At 40.8% G+C, this 20,638-nt stretch overlaps 3 protein-coding genes across 6 annotated transcripts in view; 2 read left to right on the forward strand and 1 right to left on the reverse strand.

Moving 5' to 3' along the window:
* Positions 1-20,638, reverse strand: part of gngt1 (guanine nucleotide binding protein (G protein), gamma transducing activity polypeptide 1) — a 25,081-nt gene continuing 4,443 nt past the window's right edge. Inside the window, exons 2-6 of one of the 4 annotated variants that reach the window (XM_085901329.1) lie at positions 8,840-8,904; positions 5,426-5,512; positions 774-840; positions 594-692; positions 1-405 (exon numbers count right to left, since the gene is read on the reverse strand). In XM_085901329.1, the coding sequence (XP_085757455.1) occupies positions 280-405; positions 594-692; positions 774-840; positions 5,426-5,512; positions 8,840-8,847 (387 nt within the window). In that variant the 5' untranslated portion in view covers positions 8,848-8,904 and the 3' untranslated portion in view covers positions 1-279. Of the gene's footprint in view, positions 406-593; positions 693-773; positions 841-1,649; positions 1,715-2,187; positions 2,640-5,425; positions 5,513-8,839; positions 8,905-20,638 lie in introns of those variants that run through there. The other 3 variants (XM_085901332.1, XM_085901330.1, XM_085901331.1) reach the window with 3 other exon arrangements.
* tfpi2 (tissue factor pathway inhibitor 2) lies at positions 1,802-3,281 on the forward strand. The gene is made up of 5 exons (XM_085901327.1): positions 1,802-1,906; positions 1,988-2,158; positions 2,465-2,644; positions 2,728-2,901; positions 3,035-3,281. The coding sequence occupies exons 1-5, from the start codon at positions 1,834-1,836 to the stop codon at positions 3,103-3,105; spliced, it is 669 nt and encodes a 222-aa protein (XP_085757453.1). The 5' UTR covers positions 1,802-1,833; the 3' UTR covers positions 3,106-3,281.
* calcr (calcitonin receptor) overlaps positions 17,408-20,638 on the forward strand; it is a 12,352-nt gene continuing 9,121 nt past the window's right edge. Inside the window, exons 1-8 of the mRNA XM_085901319.1 lie at positions 17,408-17,455; positions 18,821-19,067; positions 19,156-19,241; positions 19,343-19,478; positions 19,558-19,668; positions 19,745-19,857; positions 20,175-20,247; positions 20,348-20,458. Coding sequence (XP_085757445.1) covers positions 17,408-17,455; positions 18,821-19,067; positions 19,156-19,241; positions 19,343-19,478; positions 19,558-19,668; positions 19,745-19,857; positions 20,175-20,247; positions 20,348-20,458 — 925 coding nt within the window. The remainder of the gene's footprint in view (positions 17,456-18,820; positions 19,068-19,155; positions 19,242-19,342; positions 19,479-19,557; positions 19,669-19,744; positions 19,858-20,174; positions 20,248-20,347; positions 20,459-20,638) is intronic.

A 20,638-nucleotide genomic window follows, 5' to 3' on the forward strand; every position in this document is an offset into this window, starting at 1 on the left:
AACAAGCACATTTATTGAGGTCAGTGTTTGTGGGGATCACATTGATTCAGTTTACATATGAGAGTGAAGCATGAAATACAACCTTTGCAGAAACTAATGAATTTTTGTGAAATTGAAAAGATAGTCTGGCTAGAAGCTGGGGAATGTGATTTAGAAAGAAGTCAATTCTGGTGTTCGTTATGCCCTTCTAGTCTTCTCAGTCTGCAGATCCGTTTTGGAAGGGCAAGAAAAATGTCCTTGGCTGCTAATCGGAGATATGAAGAACACTTCATGTTCAGTCTAACAAAGGACACAGCCACCTTTCTCCTTAAATGGGTTCTTCTCCTCTGAAATGCCTTTGACTAGAGTGTCCTCATCCACTCCGGCCTGAATGTAGTCCTTGATCTCCTCGCAGCATTTCGATGTCTAAAGGGGAACACGTAACGTAGCACATATCATTTCATATGAGCCAGCAAATCATTCTACTAGAATCGCTCATCCTATCAGTCGCTTTCAATTGCTGTTTTGGCCTTGAATACTAAAAGACTGGGCACATTGCACCGAGCAAGAATTATTCATTTAATACAATAAAAAGTTGAAGAAAAAAAACATACCAACCACCTCTGCAGTTTCACTTCAATTTTAAGTTGGTTAACTTCCATGAGAGCCTTGTCCTTGTCTGTCAGGTCATCTACATTTATGACCGGCATTGTCTATAAGGAAAAAACATATGGAAAGGTTTCTACGTGACAAGATAAAGCATCCAGGAATAATCTTAGAAAAATATTACTCACGTTTGCTTGCAGGCAGCAGTCGTTCCCCGCGACGGTCCTGCCGAAGAATCCTTCTCCTCTGCTAAATCTGGTTTATAAAGTAATCTGCATAAATGATCCTAATCTCCTAATCTGATTGAAACAAGACCTCTGTGGGAACATGCCTGGATTTTAAGGATGTTTTTCACAGGAGGGTTCATTTCTTCATTCCGGTTTATTTTGAAACTCTTTTTAATGGTATGTAAAGGTTACAAACTCTTTTTCCATTCTTGGGAACCGTAACGTTATTTTTGGACTGCTCGAAAATGAGTCATGGGTGTGTCCTTCGATCAGGTCACTTTGATAAAAGGGTTTATCAGTATTTAACCTTCTCTCCTCAAGGTGCATTCTTGTCTGCGGCAAAGCTGCATGCTAGTTTTCCAACAGCAAATGAATGAAGAGGAATAACTGGCATATTTATCATTTCAGATAAGAAAAGGAAAACTACAACATTGAAATGGAAGACGTAAGGTCACTGACAGGGTCGCGAAAGGGTCTCCAACATGGTGCCTGAGGGCAAAATCGAGAAGTCAGTTTGTCCTGATGACCACTAAGCATCAGAATAGTGTTGATCGTTAGCATTAAACAGCAGACTAGACAATAAACATGACATGATTTATGCTTTCCAATTCATTAATTTTTTTATCACTCTGAAAATTCTGGTTTTCTTTTTTATTTACCGTATACAAGTTATGTGTAGCTTTTCCATGATTATTATTATTATTATATTATAATTTTATGTTATTCATGGTAGGGAATCCCCTGCCTTGAGCAGAAATCAACTTTCTCTCAATTTCTTTCATGCTGAATCGCTTGAACATGCAATTAGTCCCTCTTCGTAATGATTGCAAAACTCACGTGATGTCATCTATGAATTTCTCCTGGCACGAAACCAGCGACTCGTGCGATCACCCTGAGTCACTGCATCTCCGCCCATGAGCACTTCCCCCCCTGCTCCGCAAACCCCCCTTGTGGGAAACACAACACTATAAAACAGGCGTTGGCTTGGAGACTCACAGCAGCGAAGCACACTCTCAGCACAATGGACTTTTGCTTACTGGCCTTATTTGCTTTTTTGTCCTCTTTTTACAAAGTGTTGGCGTTGAGTCCGCGAGGTAGGATACGAACGTGCAATTTTGTGCACTTTCCGTAAGTGTGAATATTTTAACTGGAGTGAGCGTGTGTGTTTGTTTCAGGTGTGTGCCTCCTCCAAGTTGATGAGGGTCCCTGCAGAGCCGAAATGGGACGTTATTACTACAACACCATCACTCAAAAGTGCGAGCTTTTCTACTATGGAGGGTGCCAAGGCAATGCCAACAACTTCAAAACTTATCACGAGTGTCACAAAACGTGCTTCAGAATACCAAGTAAGTTCAAATATGTTCTGCAAACTCACCCTTGCTGTTTGATTTCACACTCAGCAGCCACTTGATTAGGGACACTTGCACAGATTTGATTTCCCTTTAGGAAATGCATGAATTAAATACAGTCAAAAAAAATTCGAATATTTTGAACATGTTATGATCATTTGTTTACATTATCAAGTTGCTTGAAGTGAAAGTTAAGTTAAAAGCTTTTTTTTTGGTCTCTAGTGTGCAACCGTGCAGATGTTTCTAATGAGGGACAACAATTTTAAGATTGATCCAACCTGTTGCTATTTCTCTTCCCACCAGAGATCCCTCAGATTTGCAGGTTTCCAATGGAGGAGGGGCCCTGCCGAGCCCTTTTCACCAACTATTTTTTTAACATGACCAGCATGCAGTGCGAGCTTTTTTACTACGGCGGCTGCCAGGGCAATGACAACCGCTTCCCGGATTTGATCTCCTGCAACGAGTACTGCAGCCCACGAAAAAGTCAGTGATTTCGAAGGCCTCCAGTGAGAAAATTGAGATCCCCCCCCTTCCCCCCTCAATAATTGTGAATTATTGTTTTGCAGCGGTCCCTGTGCTGTGTCTGGATCCCCTTGACAAAGGCAAATGTTCCGCCTCCATACCGCGCTACTACTACAACAAGGCCACCAAGATGTGTGAGGAGTTCATGTACTCAGGCTGCGGCGGGAGCAGCAACAATTTCGTCTCCAGGCAAAGCTGCATGGACGTGTGTGTTAAAGGTGTGAGCAGGATTTGGTAGAAATTTCCCAGCAAAATCCAATTACTGTTGCTCAGTTACTGTGAATTCCTGGCTCATAGGAGGAAATCCGCCTCATCGGTATAATACTAATGTTTGAATAAACTTTGTTTCAGGAGGGAAAAAGAGAAGCAAAGGAAAAATGCGACGCCTGAGACGAAATCGCATCACTATTTTGCAAGCATAGACGTAGCCAATCACACGTCTCAATAAGTATTTCTGTATTTTGATTTTGACTGCAACATGTTCTGTTGTATTTGTAAGACTGTAAGATTCATAATGTAATGTATGTTTGATATAACTGTAACTATTTGAAGTACAATTTTGTATAAATATCTATATTTTATAAAGTATTTTTTTGTATTTGTTTGTATTGTGGCTTGGTTTTATTTTTGTTTTTTTACCAACACAGATGACATACTAATAAGCATTCAACAAAACATGTGATGCAACAATTTAACCCTGAAAAAATGTACAATTTTCGCCTTAAGTCAACCACTAAGATTGTTCGAGAGAAAGGCTTTCTGGTGACTTTCACTACTTCCCGCTCGCACTTTGTAAGGAACTTAGTCATCCCAGTATAATGAGGAAGGAAGAAATCATGACTACTGGCAGCTTCATTAAAACCTTGCCGCATATCTGGAGGGAAAGCAGCTGCAGGCCCAATAAATAGACACCACAAGGTCTGATAATGTAGTGATAGATAACATAAATAGGACACACTGTGAAGCATCTGGCAAAGATGAAATGTTAGTTCACGTCATTCATGGTTGATTTCTATAAGAGTGTAACGCATTTGACGGCTAATCTTTCTCTGATGTGTCGCATGAGAGATCTCATATTAATAGAAGAGGGCTATTCCCCGGAGCTCAGATTCATCCATCATAATATCTGAAGCTAGGAAAGGAAACTTTCCTCCCTTATTCTACAGATTATAAATAGTAACATCTGATCATAACTGATCAGTGACATCAAAAAAACAATGCTAACTTGCTACGCTATTAAATCATGAGTCAGGGAGGACCCCATCACGCTCGCTTGGCACCTCCCACGTGAGGCAAACATTTCCTTTCTGTCCCTGACAATAAATATTACAATAACTGTGCATTCATGTTATCTGTTAAGATGCAGCCTTTTCTTATAAGGTTGCAATATCATTTTGGTATATTTTAATGATAACAAATGCAAAGCACCGGTCTATCTGTCTTTCATCACATAAGAGCCAGTGTGCATTCAGGGTGTAGTGATGAATTGGTCCCACTTAAGCACAGTCTTGCCCTTGTTAAGAGGTAATTAATAGTCACTTGCAGCGCGGAGCATTTTTCTTCTTTAAACCGAGAATACTTACTATATGCATCATGTTGACAACGACTCGGAATGCGATTTTATGAGGTTATATGGTCACTTCAGCATATTGTGTACTTAAAAGGTACAGAGAGTCCTTGCTGACCCCTGGTGGCACTTGTAACACATTAAATTAATTAAATGACATTTACAATACAGTACTGCAACAGGATTTCCATGAATAATTACGTTCATTAGAATTACAATGCACATGAATGTATTTACGAGGAATGTAAGTAAATCTTTTTTTTTTTCACATGTTTTTTTTAGCAGGGCTTTTTTTTGTTGCTATTTTATATAAAATAAATTGCTGACAGCATTTGGTGGATTTTTTTTGTAAACATCATTTTGCCCCCAAGCAGCCATGATTATAAACTTAGCATCAACATTTTCTTAGCATCCATCATCATCGTCTGGGTAAACACCCTATCACAGCATAATGATTGATACACCGGCTTATAAAACCACAATATTTGTGGAGTTCTTTTCACTGCTGATCTGCTGCCAAAATATTGTTGTCCTCATTCAATTTACAGACACATTTAAATAAAATGATTAATAAGAGCTTTGGCTGTGCTTCCAATTTAATTTGTTAATGCACGAGCCCCTTTATGCAACCTTTATGGAACTTGCCATTGGGCGCAAGCTACCCCTTAAACTCTAAACTGATTACACCCTGCTTTGCCTTTAGGATTGCAAGAGCAAGGTTCAACTCTTGCATTCTATTTGATTCCTTCCATTCTGTGGACTTGACTGCAAAGATCCTTCTGGTGTTTACTTGCGAGACTATAGCAGACAACGCAAGGTTGTAAACAAATCCATTGCTTTCACTCAAGTGTCAGTATTCTATATTGCGGACTGCTATGAAAATCAACAATGGCGGATGCCTGCAACTCTTCACGTCAGATCGACAAGACTCACTGGTGCAAAGGACAACGGTTGCGTTTTTAAAAAATGTGGATAAAAATACATGCTTTATGATATCGGTGGCCTGGACAAATGTTGTGCTGTGGTGCCAAGAGTACCATTCAATCGAGTGCAACGTTTCTATAACTTTGTCACACACCCAAATGATTGTCAACATTTCATTCAAGTCCCGTTGTAATGTCAATGTCTTGTGTGTACAAGCCCAAAAGCGCCAGCGTGACTGACCAAATCAGTACCTTTTCTGTATGGATCTCCCATCCTGTGTCTCCAAGCCCAGACAGGATTTCCTTTTGGTAAACAGCTTAGAGAAAGTCCGCAAAATCCTGCAAAAAAAAATATAATGTGATTGTTACTGTGACAGATTCTCAAAGAATACGAGAGCAACGACATGATTGAGCTGGAACACGCACATATCGCAAACTGAAAATATGCCTTAAAGTTTGACATTATTACCAAGGCAAGCGGAACACAGGCTGGGAAAGTTAAAGAGACTATTACAACGCATGTCAATTTCAATGTTCATTTTGAAGAGTCATTTTTAAGATCTAGCATCATATCGAGCACTTGGCAGACATTTATTGCACTTGTTGGATTGCAGTCTCTCCAGGACAAAAAAGCCAGAGAGTGAAACTAACAGAGCTGCTCCTCACTCATCCCTTTTGTGTGCATCATTATTCTCCAAAATCAAAGACTGTGTGTGTAACAAAACAGCGCAGTTCTCCGCATTGATCCACCGGCCATCAATCCAACAATGAGCAGTAATGAGGGGGTTTGGACTGCTATTGGCAGCAAGTGTGACTAATCTAAGTGGGGGCATGCCAGCAGGCGTAGCTAATGAGATAATGGCGCTGTGAGATGAGAATGGCTTCATTGCACGTTTTGTTTCAGAAGCAGAAAAAAACAAAACAAAAGTCATACTCAGTAGCGCACAGACAAGTTTAACTAGTAAGATGACAAGATGACCAACATTTTCTCATCTCATCAGCCTGGCCACATGTTCACGAGTGCATGCCTTTGTGTATGCGCGTGCGTGCGTGCGAGAAAGACAGATTAAAGTTACATTTGTGATGACGGACAAACACCTGCTTGTAAAGTAATGAAGTGGAAAGTTGGTGAACAAAATGACAAAGATTTCAAATATTCACTCATTGCTTTTGTTGACTTCTTATTACAAGGTTCCAGATGGAGACCCAGTAGGACAATCATGTATGACGATACAACTAACCTACATACCAACAACCATAGGAACCTTAAATCAAAATCAGCTAATACCCAAATGTCAATTATCTGGCCTGGCATCTGGATCCAAGCACATTACAAAGGGGTTTCAGCCCCCCCCCAGCTCTGCCAGCGGCGATGCGCAAAAGTCATCACCCCTCTCTCCCCGCAGGTTTATTTCAACTAAACGCTAGGGGGGGTGTCCACGACGCGCATACACCCAGACACTCATCTGCGCGCACTGGGAGCTGAGACTAGGAGGAGCTCCCGTTCAGAGCGCAGGCTGCTGATCGTCGGCGTACGAGAAGCGAGCAGCCAGTCGGCAGGCTGTCAGAGTTCCTCGCGGCCACACATTGGCGCCCTGCTCCGTGCGTGCAGACCTGCCCATTGAAAGAGAGCCAGACACCTGCAAAACAACTGCACGCTTGCTTTCTTATTGGGGCTTTTTTTTTTTCCATGCTGGAGGAAAAAGTTTTGATTGATTTTGCAATTTACAGCGAGGAGACGTTTTTTACACCCTATTGAAGCATTCTTGAGGTTGCTATTTATATCTACTGGAGTAAGGTAAGTCCTTATTTACATGGCTGAAATAAAATGTTCCACCATTTGAAGGCGCATTTTGTGCGCAATAACGTCCCCCGCTTGCTTATTTTGATTTTGTTGTGACATAGAAGGATACTTTTTTTCTTTTTGTTTGATTCTCTGGCAAAGTAAAAATAGAGAGTATGTGACTGATCATCTTTATTCATAAGGGCGGAGGAGTAAAAGTCATACAGGGAGTCCTGCAGGAATCATTATTACAATCAAGGAAATCCGACTTGTGTCCATTTGTTTCTCGTCAACATAAGGAGCTATTTTCAGAGGTGGTTTGCAATATGCAAATAAGATCATACATTTTGTGCATCGTGCTTTCAAAGAAGGCTGGAAATGAACTCAAAATAATTAGTCGCTTGAGCTATAAAATGAATGATGAATGCACTAAAAGATCAGTCTTGTGCCAAATCAAACAGCTTGCACGTATTTACTTTTGGACTAAGGACATATTTACAAATAGAGAAGGCAAAGGCATTCAGTCGCAGATGCGTCTGTCCCCATAAACATCATTAAATACGGGCCTCCCGTGAGGCGAGGTGACTCAACTGTGTTAACTAGCTGCTGTCTTAACATACAAGAGTGAAGAGCAGCTTTGAGGCACATTCTCAACACCGCTGTGTGATAGGGAAAACGATAGAAGTGAGGCAGGCTGTCGGAGGAAGATGACGGAGGGGGATGCGAGTAATAGCTCAGATGGAGAGAGGCATCAATGAGGGGATCTGCGGTGACAGCCAGACTGAGATATGCGCAACACCCCGCAGACCTACGTCTGGCCGTTTTTAGTGCCTCGCGGATCACTTTGTCATTCATCTGTCTGTTCTTGAAGAGGTCAGAAAAAGAGACCCCAGACTAGCTGCTACCTGTTCTTATTTCACCCAGTCATCACGCTAATATTGCATGTTTTATTCATGGAGGCCGCTGAACGTCACTCTTAACTGGCATCTTAATTGGCTCGATTGACGCACGGCTTAAGTGACTTTGTGGCTACGACGTGTTACAAATCAGAGCTCATCAAGAATCCAGCGTGTCCAAAGGTGTCGCAGCAGAAAAGCCCTCACCTTTGACCTCCCCCTGCCCCCTCCCCGTGCTAATCAGCTATTCTGATGACATGAGCAGCAGCGCAGTAAACAATTCACTGATTGTTTAACGCTGTGTTGTTCTATAATATAACATGAAGCTGCATGCTAGATTGTGTGTCTTAATGAAAGCCACTAATTGGCGCTCTTTGTTTATTTGCTGATGCACAAGTTGACCCAGTAATGCATAGAAGGGGTAAGTACATTTGCAGACCTGCTGTGTTACTCAACTATGGGCTCTACCAGTGAACTACAACTTATGGATCCCGCCCTCGTACCCCTAAACCACAACCTCACGTTTGTGCAGTGAACTGTTACCGCATTATCAATAGGTGGTGCTAGAGCAGAGCTGACAATGCGTGTGTGTGTTTTTTTTCTTTCTTATTGATGCAGTGAAATTATTTCAAAACATAGCTGCAGAGACAGCCAATTTTCTTTTGCAGCTGCTTTTATGTAGCTCAGCATTCTCTGCGAGTCTTTTGAAATCTCTTTTTCACCTATCTCGTCACAAATCTGAGGGAACCACCTGGAAGCTACAAACCCTGCCTTCTCTTCTTAGAAATACATTTCTTGTTAGTCTATCTCGGGAACACTGTACCAAGCACCCCCAAATGGAAGGCAAGTAGAACTTTGTCTTGGCATTTATATGTTCAATACTCCCCACTACTTGGATTTATATTACATTTGTGGAATGAACGTGTCTTCTCAACATCGTGTGAACAATCCAGAAATGCTGTTCATGTCTTAGTTAATCAACAGTACCTTGTCATAGAGACACCAGCCAGGATGTTTTCAGAAGGGGTGTCATCAGAAGTAGTCCGGAGAAACTGGAAGAATTACAGAAAGGCATATAAATGGACTGACATGGGTGGAGAAAAAAAAAAGAGGCAATGATGTCAATTTTGCCCTAAAAGTTTGCCATGAAACTTCACTCAAAACTCAACGACCCACTTCTTGTGAATGTCATGTTCAAATATGCAGCCCCCCATTGAAGGATAATTTCTCAGTCTATGCCTCCAGTTTATAATTGCTCGAATCAGCATTGACATTTCAATTGATAAAGTGCATATGTCAGACACACCAGCGTTGCATCTGTCTATATTCATCTCCCCCAAATGTCACTATTTCAAAAAGTGTCATCTTGTAGTACGCAACGGTTTGTCTCATGTGGATGAAAACACGAAAGGTCACATGACAAACGGTTTAACAGTCGGTACCGGTGATTTTCCGGCGTCAACAGGAAAATGCGAAAATTGATTGGAGCGTCGCGGCTCTGTAAACATGACTTTTGCTGGGAAAGTTAACAACTCTGCCAAATGTTTTCTTTAAACCACTACATTTGGAGGACAAACAGATATGATCTTGTGACTCAAAGAAATACTGCAGAAAGCGCCTATGTGACATTTTGGGCTCATCTAAACTCCAGATGCCCGTTGGCTTGAATGGAAGGAACCAATGAATGTTGCTCACTTTCCTCGCCCAAGGCCAACACTGTGAGGGCGTTAGGACACATTGATCATTTTGATGTGGTTACACAGCCACACCGCTTATTGATTTTCTTTGCTCCTTTTCATCCTTCTCTTTTCCATCGTTTAAGCTCGTTCTTGCCTACTGGCTATTACTAGTAGCGTCAACAGTAATGTAGCGTCAATTAAGCATTGTAGGACTGATTGCTTGTATCAGAGGAAAGTGCTGTGCTGCCTTTCGGAGAAGTCACTTTCTTGGATGCTGCTTCTGCGGTTGGCATTTTTTTCTGGAACTTTAGAGGCACAATTGGGGATAGTTTGAGCCTTAAAAAAATCCAAGAGCTACAACCTTGTCGAAACTAACCCTTCTCTTTATCACTGGTCGTTTTTGGGTTATTTCCATGTTGAACGTGTGCTGTCTGTGACTCATGGTCTTAAAACTGCAGCAGTGGAAGATGTTTAGTCTTCATGACTGACTCAAGGAACTCCAAAAGATACTTGAGAGGTTTTCTGTGCCAAGAGATGAGTCTGTAGCGCTTCTGCAATGTTCACTGCAAAGCTTCTCTCAATCACTCAGCCTTATCTTTTGTTCATGTTTATCCCCATGGATGTGCTTTTCTATTTGTCCCTTATCTCTTCAATGCTAATTGAAATACGATTGTGGTTGTTAGGGTTTTCGCTCTCTCTGTCACTTTCAACTATATTAGTCCATGTGGAAATAATTTGGCTTGTTTCATTTTTGTGACAATGATGGGATCTTGGTTACAGGCAATTCTTTTGATCAGGACGCCCATCACCCTGCTTTTGTTTGCAGCTTGTAACCGTCAGACCCAAAAGACATCCCGCCCTTCCGAAGACCCGGTAGAGTGTACACTGTGGTCTGAGGGGAAGTGCAGTTAATGACTTTCGGCTGAAGTCCAGCAAGAAAATACTTTGTTCGCAGCCTTCCCATAGCGCTGCTGTGTCTCCGTTCCAACTGCCTATCAATGCAATCGGGGCCAAACGATGTGCGCGTCCAAATGGGAGCTGAAATGCAAAGCCTTTGATGAGGGCTTTCCAGATCTGTAAACATGAAACTGTTGACGCAATAAGGAAAATAAGTTGTTATTTCTACATCTGCTATGCATCCTCAGATAGTTCAATTAAGAAAACTGTTGAAAACCAAGTCATTGAACACAAAAATGCGCTTGATTACGAAGCGAGGCAATTAAAACTGTTTCTGTACCAGAATTTCAAGGGAAAGGCAATTGACTATAATATTAAAAATGAATATTGAATTTTATTAGTGATAATCTCCAGAGTCCCTTCACAATTAGTTCCTAATTACCAAATCACAAAATGTAGTGTACTCTTGTGGATTATTTTATTTCTGTACTAATGATGCTAATGACTGAAAAAATAAATAATGAAATGAGCAGTTCAAATCTGTTGATTGAAATGTATAATGCCCATCTTTGGATTTAAGGAAGGAAAGAGCCAAATTCCCTCACAGTGCAGTAATGGCGTTTCGACCACCCAGTGTAACAAAGACACTTTTAAAATGAATGAATATAGTCACGAAGCAGTAGGTTGCGAATGAGTCTGTCTTTCACCTCATTTCAATGGTGCTAATACAAAACTGTGATAGGAGCAGTACAGAACATTACTTATGTGCCCGAGCACATCTTCTCACTTATTAGTCAATAATGGGATCATTTTCAGCATATTCTGCTGTCTTAACTTCTCCTGAATTCTAAGTGGTTGTCATGGACACGACACATTCAATGGTAAAGCTGTCGGATACGAAGCAAAGGGGAAAAGCCGGGGCTGCGTGTGTCAATTAAAGTGCACGTGGCGTGCATGGCGGCTGATGATAAGCAGACGGAACTCATCAAGAGGTTGAAATGATTCGATTAATCCAATAGTGTCATCACGATAATAAAGGGAAAGGCGCACAGAGCCAGATCTGTTAAGTGTTGAATTCCCCTTGCACGACTTCATTCGTCACAAAAGAAATGAAACACTGACTTGAAATCAGTTCTTGTCAACCACTTGACCAATTGTGGGGCATGACAAGTTGAGATCACGTGACACGCTATTTCCTCCCTGGCGCCAGTCTGCAAAGGTTAGCAGTCCACATTTAGGTACGGACCATACTTACTGGACGGAAATGAAAAAATGTATCATGCTTTGTATTTCCAGTGAGTCTATACTAAAAGTTAATCATCGTGTGTCCTCAAATGTTAAACCCTTACTTTGATAAAAGATGTCTCGGCAACATTTGTGGAGCCGTCAGTTTGTGAACGTAATCTGGAAAGGGTACGGTGGAAATCTAAGGACTCGCAAAGGGTACATTTGTCATAGTCACTGCTCGGAACTCAAATCGTTTATCAATGCTTTGCTAAAGACAACATATTGTGCTTTTTATTGTAAATGCAGGACAAGGGAAAGTCCAAGAGACTGATTCCTCTGTTTCCACCACTAATACGGAGAAAATGTTTTTATCAATATGCTGATATTAGGAAATAGAGATTATAAAAATTTCAACCTTACACTTTGGAAATGACTGCAGCGCCGGCTAAATCCGTCGGCTCATTATTCATGCCCTTCTTGAACCACATCTGTAATAGGTTTAAAAAATACATGAAATCAGTGAAATATGATTATAGAGAGGATATGAATACTGGCAACTCGGGAAATGTGTTTTGATTTTTTCGCTTGCCAAAATCATGCAACCGAGGAAATACAGGAGGAAAATACACAGCATACGCCCCCACATAGTCTGTTTTTTTGTGTTTAATATAAATAAACAGAACCAGGGCAGATTTAAATTTCCATTGCATGTAATCACATGGCAACAATGAGTCAGTATTTATAGAAAAGAGCACTGGAATTGTGCACTGCACGTATACATCATATAGACACAAAGATTTTGAGCTGCAAGCCGAAGCAGCAGATAAATTGATATGCCGAGGATGAATGAAATCCGTGTCAATGCATAAAGGAGAATTGTTTGAAAACCAGAAAGTACAATTACAAGATGTGTCCCAACTAATCAGTATGTAAGCTAATACTAAATATGACAAAATTACCTCGCACAATTAGACTACCTTGGAAAGTACTCAAATGTAGCAAATTGAAATTCACTAGTAATCCTACGCAAATAGTTAAAAATTAATTATGTTGTAACCGGTTGTGCAAAATTGCCTTGCCAAGATCACTCCCGCCTCAAACTCTTTGACAACCGTTTCGATTTTGCAGTTCTTTGCTGTCATTTTCCTACTGACATGTTAAAAGAATGAATGTCACAACAACAATTTGTATGGAAATCAACTCAAACATGGGGTTCGACAATCAAGGTGTACAAAACACAACCGTGACTTTTTGAGCTTGGCAAATACAAGCCATTCCTGTTGTATACTGTATACGATTTAAAAGGAGTATTTTCTATAGTTAGCAGAAGTGTTTTAGGTAGTGACAGTAAGGAGTTGTCTTTCTAAATACACAACTGTTTCTGTGTGTAATTATGGATGTAAGCGTGCAACTGGTCTTATCAGACACTACAGCAATGTCTCGAGTGTGGAACACCTTGGAGAAGCTCGGGAGATAGGGGAAGGCGTTACCATGGTGGGGGGGTGTTAGACACACAGCAAGCTTATTGTAAAATCTTTGAGACTGAGCTACTATAGCCTCACACCTTGCTTTATATATTGCTTCATTCCAGTGTGCAGCGACGGAACTATTGGTTTTAGGCTCAGCGCCAATCATGCTTCATGCGGATAAGCCTTCTTCTCACCGCTGGTTTTCAATTGCCTTGTTTAAGATGAAGATTGAGTGGAAGGATTTGGCTGGATGTCTGCTTTTAGGGTCTCTGATCTCCCTCTGCGGGATTCATTTTGTGTCTGAATGTCTTCCTTGCGCCAGAAGGGGTTTGCTTTTATCTCAGTCTTGTGCCATGTTACACCTGCGGAACCCGTCTCTTCAATATAGTAGTTGTAAGTTATTGGGATTTCATATTTTTTTATTGCCTTTATTATTTTCAAGCTGGAATGACTCATAATAATATAATCATTTTCATGAGTCTATTTCATTTTAGTATTGTGGCTTTTCCAGGAATAACTTTCTTCCGACTTCTGAGTGGCTAACATGGCCAAGCGGATATGATGCTACCTGATGCTTGGACGAGAGCTTATGGACAGGGAATGCATTTTTGTATTTTTTTTTTCTTAAATCCCCAGAGTGGGGGATATGTTTTTTTAAGTCTACACGTCCTAAAAATGGAGGGAAATTGGATTTTGCCACATCAAATACTCCACACATGTTTTTTAGTCTCCCTGTGGTACATGAAGGGAGTACATAGCGTGGCTTAGATTTGAGGCTGCTGCATTCTATCTTTGTTTACTGGTATCACGGTGAGGAAATAGCACTGAAAGGATTATAATGACAGAGATTGGCGAACAAAACAGATGAGTGGCAGCGGCTTGTCCTGAAGCTAACCTGCTGGTTCAATCAAGGGTGAATAAAGCTTATGAACCATGTCGCGTGAAATGTGTCCAAATGTGATTTGCAAAACGGAAGTATATGCAAGGACTGACAATAAATGACGAAACCAGCATAAGACGGACTTACTTTTGGCGGTTTGAGTGTGGTACAGTACCCTCTTTTCTTGTTATTGTGACTCAGCCAAAGCACTCAGTCACACTCCATTTCAAACTTCCACCTGGCCAATAAATTTCTCATGAAGCTTTGACAGATGATTATTTACAATATCTCTCGGCAGACTGCTCCGTGACACTGTAGTCAATGCTTTGTAGCAAAAAAAGAGTGATCTCCCCCTAACCGCTTCTTTCCTTGCCGTGCGAGACTCACATCATCACTCTTAAACGTGACACTGAAAGGTTCACAATGTGATCGATTTGTGCTGTCTGAGAAGCAGCGGCATGAGCCAAGCTTTTAGTTGTTATATAATAAACCACACATAGCGCTGTGCGCAAGACACGTCGCTCGCAATTTCAGGTTGTTACACAAATGGAAAAAAGCATGTTGACTTTGGCATGTTTCACTCATGATTAATGAGCACACCTAAAGTTGTTCATCTTATTTATCTGCTGTACTAGGAGTGTGGCTTGGGATGTACTTAAAATGTGGAGAGGACGGCACCCGTTTGATGCACTGCATGCTTGATATGATCTGAAAGCGCTTGATGACAGCCAGACTGACAAATGAATTCAGAAAAAGGCACAACAGCAGCCTGGACATTTTGCTAATGGATCTGAATGAGGTCCCAGTTGATAAGCACAAGAATGTTGTCTATGCCTTTAATCCCTTTTAAAAAGCCCAGCAGTTCAGTCTGCCCTTCTCTTTTTTTGTTTTCTCATCAGAAATATGAATCAAGTATTTACTTAGTCACCAAAGTGAATCCTTTTACCACAGGAGCTTTATTTTGAGCATCTGGAACACAAAAGCGTACAATACTTTTCCGCTTCATCGCTTCCAACCTTTTTCCATGCTCACCAGAGAATAAACGACAGGCTTTGAGGATGCTCAAATGCTGGAAGTAAATGTTTTCCTTTTGAGTGCCCTAAAGCAAGATAACAACTAAAGCAAGAGCAGAAGCTTTTTCATTTAAATTGGCATGGGAGCAAGTGATCTCCTGGGAAACAAGAAAAACAACATTTCTGGCTCCTGATGACTTGTCCAGGTACATAAAGAAAATGGGAGAGTTTATTCATTAATGAGTTGTCCTCCCTGCATGGTGATGATGCTTCACTGGTCAACCTTGACAAGCTTGCTAAAAAGAATTTGTGAGAAGCAGGATGGATACTAAACAAGAAAAAGTCTGAATGCCAAAGAAGTCGACAGAGCAAGAGACATACGGAAACAAACCCAAACACTCAAAACAATGCAAAAAAGTCTACAAACACAGATCCCGATAAACAATGACCTAACGGTAGGCAAGTTTGCGAGACAAACTGAGGGAAGAAATGGAATGTTTAGATAAGATATAAAAATACATGTAATTTATTGATCTATTTTTAGCTTTTGCCATCTCGTAGGCATAGCAACATAAACTGGCAAAAAGGTCACTTTGTGCGTTCGTCAGACCACTTCTGGCTAGGCATGGCTCAAAAAGGCTCCAAGATGCACGCTGCCCAATTTTGTAGTACGCCACGTTCAAAGGCAAGAAAGACCAAAGGGAGTATGTCCACCTAACATTGCTTCTGGTTAAAATAGCAAATCGGAACGACTTGATCTCAAATTGACAAGAGAGCGTAATAAATGTCTGTTGAAAAAAAAAAAAACGTCAACTGAGCTTATGTCTGCAAATACATACATATGTAAACAAAAAGCAATTGAGTCGAATACAACATTTACAAATTGATCTTGTCATCCCGAGGCGCTCTTCGGTCAATAGAGCTTGTCATACAACATGACATCCACCATCTTGTCAACATTCATTTACTCATCAAACTAATCTAAGCCCCTTCAATAGCATTCCTTCATCATAGCCTGGAAAAGCGATGTCACGTGACTTTATCCGGAGAAAATGAACAGTGATTGTGACATAGCAAAGCCGCGGACGAGCAATGCTCCCCCATCGACGTCACCGTGTGTGTCAGGGAAATAAAGAAATGAAACGCACGAGTGACTCTATCTGCTTTGGTCAGCAAAATGGAAAGCGACGGAATGGAAAAAGATATCAACATGTATTGATGCAGCTTTGCAGAAAAAAAAACAACATTTAAATTGAATGCATTCAGGGACATTTTCACTGTAATTGTAGCTACTCATAGGTAGTTTTATAAACACAAAATTGCTTTGAGAAACATTTTCAATTTTATTTTAATTTGCGAATGATGTGTTTTGCTTAACTAAAGTAACCTTGAGGTGGTCTGGGGTCAAAATCGCGAAGAGTAATGTGGTGAGACAGTCCATCGCCGAGGACCATCTTGGTTAAACTGTAGTAGGCTAATCAATTATGAATGGACCCAGAATGAGTCATTGCTGAAATGTTCCCGCATTCTTAAATCCTAAGTGCTAATCCTAAAAAAGATCAATGCTATCAAACGACCCGAATCTGCTATTTTACCGGAAATTCTAATACAACCCTCATGGAGTAACCAATGACGGGCGGCAAGCAGGCGCCACAACCTTCTTCCACCTCATGTCTGATTACATCAAAGCACTCCCTGGCCTCAATCTCGAGTTTTATTTTCAATATGCCTTGTGATTCGTCTTTCTATTCACATCCAACTCTTAATCATTGTCATGTCATCCCATACAAAATACATCTGATGAGCGGCTTCTCTGACAATATGTTTAAGAATCTCGTTTGGGCATGGACCTTAGTGGAAGTCTTTTTCCCAAGTGCTCTTCTGCGAGAGAATCCGATATCCTCAGCCGTGGCCTTTTCACGCTGACTTACAAGAACTGTCCAGGTCTTGATAACCTCCCGGATCGCCTTAACTGTCGACTGATGGCTTTCCTAAGGTGGACCTTTGCGACACGGAGAAAATAACTCCCAGAATGTGAATTCCAACAGCGTGACCTGCTGAAGCCAAGCATCAGATCATTTATAACTACCCGCTAACAACTTGTCAGTCTCTGTTAGCGCTACCTACTTTTACTCTCCATTTAACGATGTCTTTGTTTCTCCCTCCTAATGATAGCTACGCTTTGTCTCCGTCTGGCGCACACTGGAGCCCTCTGACTCCGCTGCTTTGCATTTCAGATTAATGATTCCCCACTATTCTCCCGAGAGGCCGTAATCCTGATGTGAAACAATATTATGTTTGCTCACTGGGTCACTTTCACGGTTCAGAAGCAGGTTGATGAACACTGCTATTGTCCTTCTTGTTCTGTTACAGACATCGGAGGCGAAGATATGAAATTAGCTGTTAGCTGCCCTTGGATCCTTTGCTGCGTCTTAGTGGTAAGTGAATCTGACATGCAGACAATGTCTTAGCGTCAAATTTAATATTTATTAGATGTAATCCGTTGTGGTCTAGTGACTTTCCTCAATTGATATTCACTCAAACCTAATATGTTAGAATTATACAGTAGATGAAACACATTATAAATTCTAAATTAAAAATGGAATTATAAATTGAAAAATCATTATATATATATATATATATATCTCAATGAAATGACTACTTGTATTGCCGTCTGACTGAAGTACTTTTTTTTTTTTAAAGCCTGCAGCCAATCTTAAAGCGTTACATGAAAATATTTGAACAAAAGGAGGTAGTGGGATTATGTAACATGCCCCCCCTTCCCCGGAGGAGAAGAAAAATTTAATTCACACTTGAAAGAGGTTGCTTCTAAAATAGCAAGGTTTAAGTAAAGGGCAGCCTTCCGAAACGGTTCTAGCTTTTGCAGTCTTTAAAGTTTGCAGCAATCATGTTTTAAGATGGGCATGCTTCTGAATTTATTTCTTATTAAAAATGGATAAAATATTTGGAGTGCAAGATAGGAATAAATGACAGCGGAAGGAGTTGCTGGTTAATATATAAGAGACAATTCATGATATTTGTTAATGAACTTAATATGATATTTTAAGTATGATTGTTTTTATTTTATTGGTGCTTTTGCCTCTCAGCTGATTTTGGTGGTGGCCTGGTGGTCGTATGTATGACGTCATTTACTTCAATGATTGGAGTGACATCATATGTACGGCTGCTAAACTGCTACATGGGACGTCGGCGCACAGTCACAACTGATCAACGCTTGCGAGAATCGAGCGCCACGTGCGGTCTTCTAATGAATTGTAGCTGTACGCTCCAATTGTCATAAGGGATGTGGAGACTGACTAGCAAAGTTTGAAAGTTTCAGAATGATGTGAGAGAAAAGAAGAGTTTGAGATTAGTTCTTTAAGAAGCTTTTTCCCCCCCCCATATAGAACTTTGTAAGATACGTCATAAAATAGCTTTTTTCCTTCAGTGAGCGCCATTATCAAAATCTATATTTCACCCTACAGGCTTTTTCATCTATTGCTACCTCCAAATGCAAACAATACAGGCCAAGATAAGAACCCTTTGATGGAAAGTGGTTTCTTTGGCAATCGTATTTGGATGAATATCATAAATGGTGAATGATGAAAGTTTCAAAGCGGGGCAAAATCTTTCATTCAGCTTTGAAACAACACATTAGAATTTCTAGATGACACAAGAACCGACAGAGGGGTGAAACGGACACATTTGGATGACATCATCACTGCTCTCATTTACATAGCGATATGAGGACAAGGACATGTTTGCGCTCTGCTTGCACTAACACCTTCGTATGGTCCCTTCAGTGCGTGGTGTCAACTGGCACTGAGTCCTTTTCAGAATCATCACTCAAGACGAGAATGAGCAAAGACAGATGGAAAGAGACGAGACAAAGTCAATACAGATGTCTCAATACGTCCAACAAAGACAGTCTGCAAAACACAAGCGGTGAGAGGCACTTCTGTGAAAAAGTGTGGGATGACTTTTTGTGCTGGGAAGAGACACCAGCAGGTACATGGATAACACAGAGATGTCCCAATCACACTCCTGCCGGTAAGATTTCTGGCTCGAGTGAACTTTTTTGTTCCAAAATCCTTGATGACCTCATTAACCACCCATTTTGGTCTGGATCAATTTTCAGCAAACGTGACTAAATATTGTGACCAATGGGGTAAATGGGTCCAAAAAGGTTCTACCTGCCCAGAAGCCTCCAAGGACACAACAGAGGTGTTTCCACACGAGTTATGGTTCAAAGCACTTAAAGAAGCAGCCGCTGTCAGCTGTGAAAATATTTTCTTTGCTAAGACTTATTTTTTTTGTCCCTGTAGGACCTTTACAATAGAGTCAAGGACGTCAATGATGAACCGACGATAGTACATAGCAGGACTATAGAGAAGAAAATACGTGAGAACAAAGAGAAATGCCTCAAGAATATGAAACAAGATTCACCTCATAATAAAACAGGTTGTGTATTGGTAGCGTTTGTCAAACAACGACGCAAACGCTATCGTGGAGTTCTGACTTCAGTCTTCTAACGTTACAGGGTTGTTCTGCCGTCACATTTGGGATGGTTGGCTTTGTTGGGATGACACCCCGGTGCAAACCTACGCCACGCAGAACTGTCCTGATTATTTCCTCAACTTTGAACCCTCAGGTGATTGATTATACCTCTATGTTATGCACATGTGAAATACCTTGTACTTAAAGTTAGGAACATTTTTCCTGTTAAGGAAAAGCAAGTAAATACTGTGGAGAGGATGGAGAGTGGTTGCGCCATCCTGAGAGCGACACATTCTGGACCAACTACACCCTCTGCAACAGCAAATTTGAAAAGACGACAAGGGTGATGTCTTGCTCATTTGCTACTGTACCTTCATTCAAACAATCAAAGACGGGTTTGAGAAAATATATTGCCTCCAGCCACTAAAGTTATAAGAGGAAATGTATTTTTGGTATTGCTTTTTTTTTTTTTGTCCATTGCTTGACTTTGACGTCATGTTTCCTGTCAGAGACTACAATGTTAAGTCTAAGTGCACTTGCTTTTATCTGCACTTTCCTCGGGAAGTATTGATTATCCAAGCTTTGGAAACGAACAAAAAGAGCTCCAGAGCAATCAATCATATTTTTTTAAAAAGGCTACATCTTTTTTTAATCCAACAGAAGCAGAAACTGCTTGAGAGTGAATACAAATGTCTCTTGAAAATGAGCCAAGACCCCGCCTTTAATGAATCAGGTAACAGACTATTGAAAGGCCAAGATTGAATGTGTTGTCCATTATAATGTATGTAACACAAAGTGCACGGTTTTGTGGTGGGGGGTTTTTTGTGCTCCAGGACTTTACTGCAGTCGGAACTGGGATGGTTGGTTGTGCTGGGACGATACTGCTGCAGGAACCTACGCCGCCCAAAATTGTCCAGATTACTTGTCGTATGCAGAACCCACAGGTCAGCAACAAGAAAAAAAAAAAACGTATTATCCAATATCTAGTCTTTAAAATGTGTCTTTAAAAACCAGGCAGGTTTTTGAGGTCCCTGAAGAAACAAATCCAAGCAGGTTAGAATGAGCAGATACTAGGTCAGGGGTGTCAAACTCTTTTTTTTCGTGGGCCGCATTGTAGTCATTGG

The sequence above is a fragment of the Syngnathus leptorhynchus genome, chromosome 20, assembly GCF_054491065.1.
Source record: "Syngnathus leptorhynchus isolate UIUO chromosome 20, UIUO_Slep, whole genome shotgun sequence".
NCBI lineage: Eukaryota > Metazoa > Chordata > Actinopteri > Syngnathiformes > Syngnathidae > Syngnathus > Syngnathus leptorhynchus.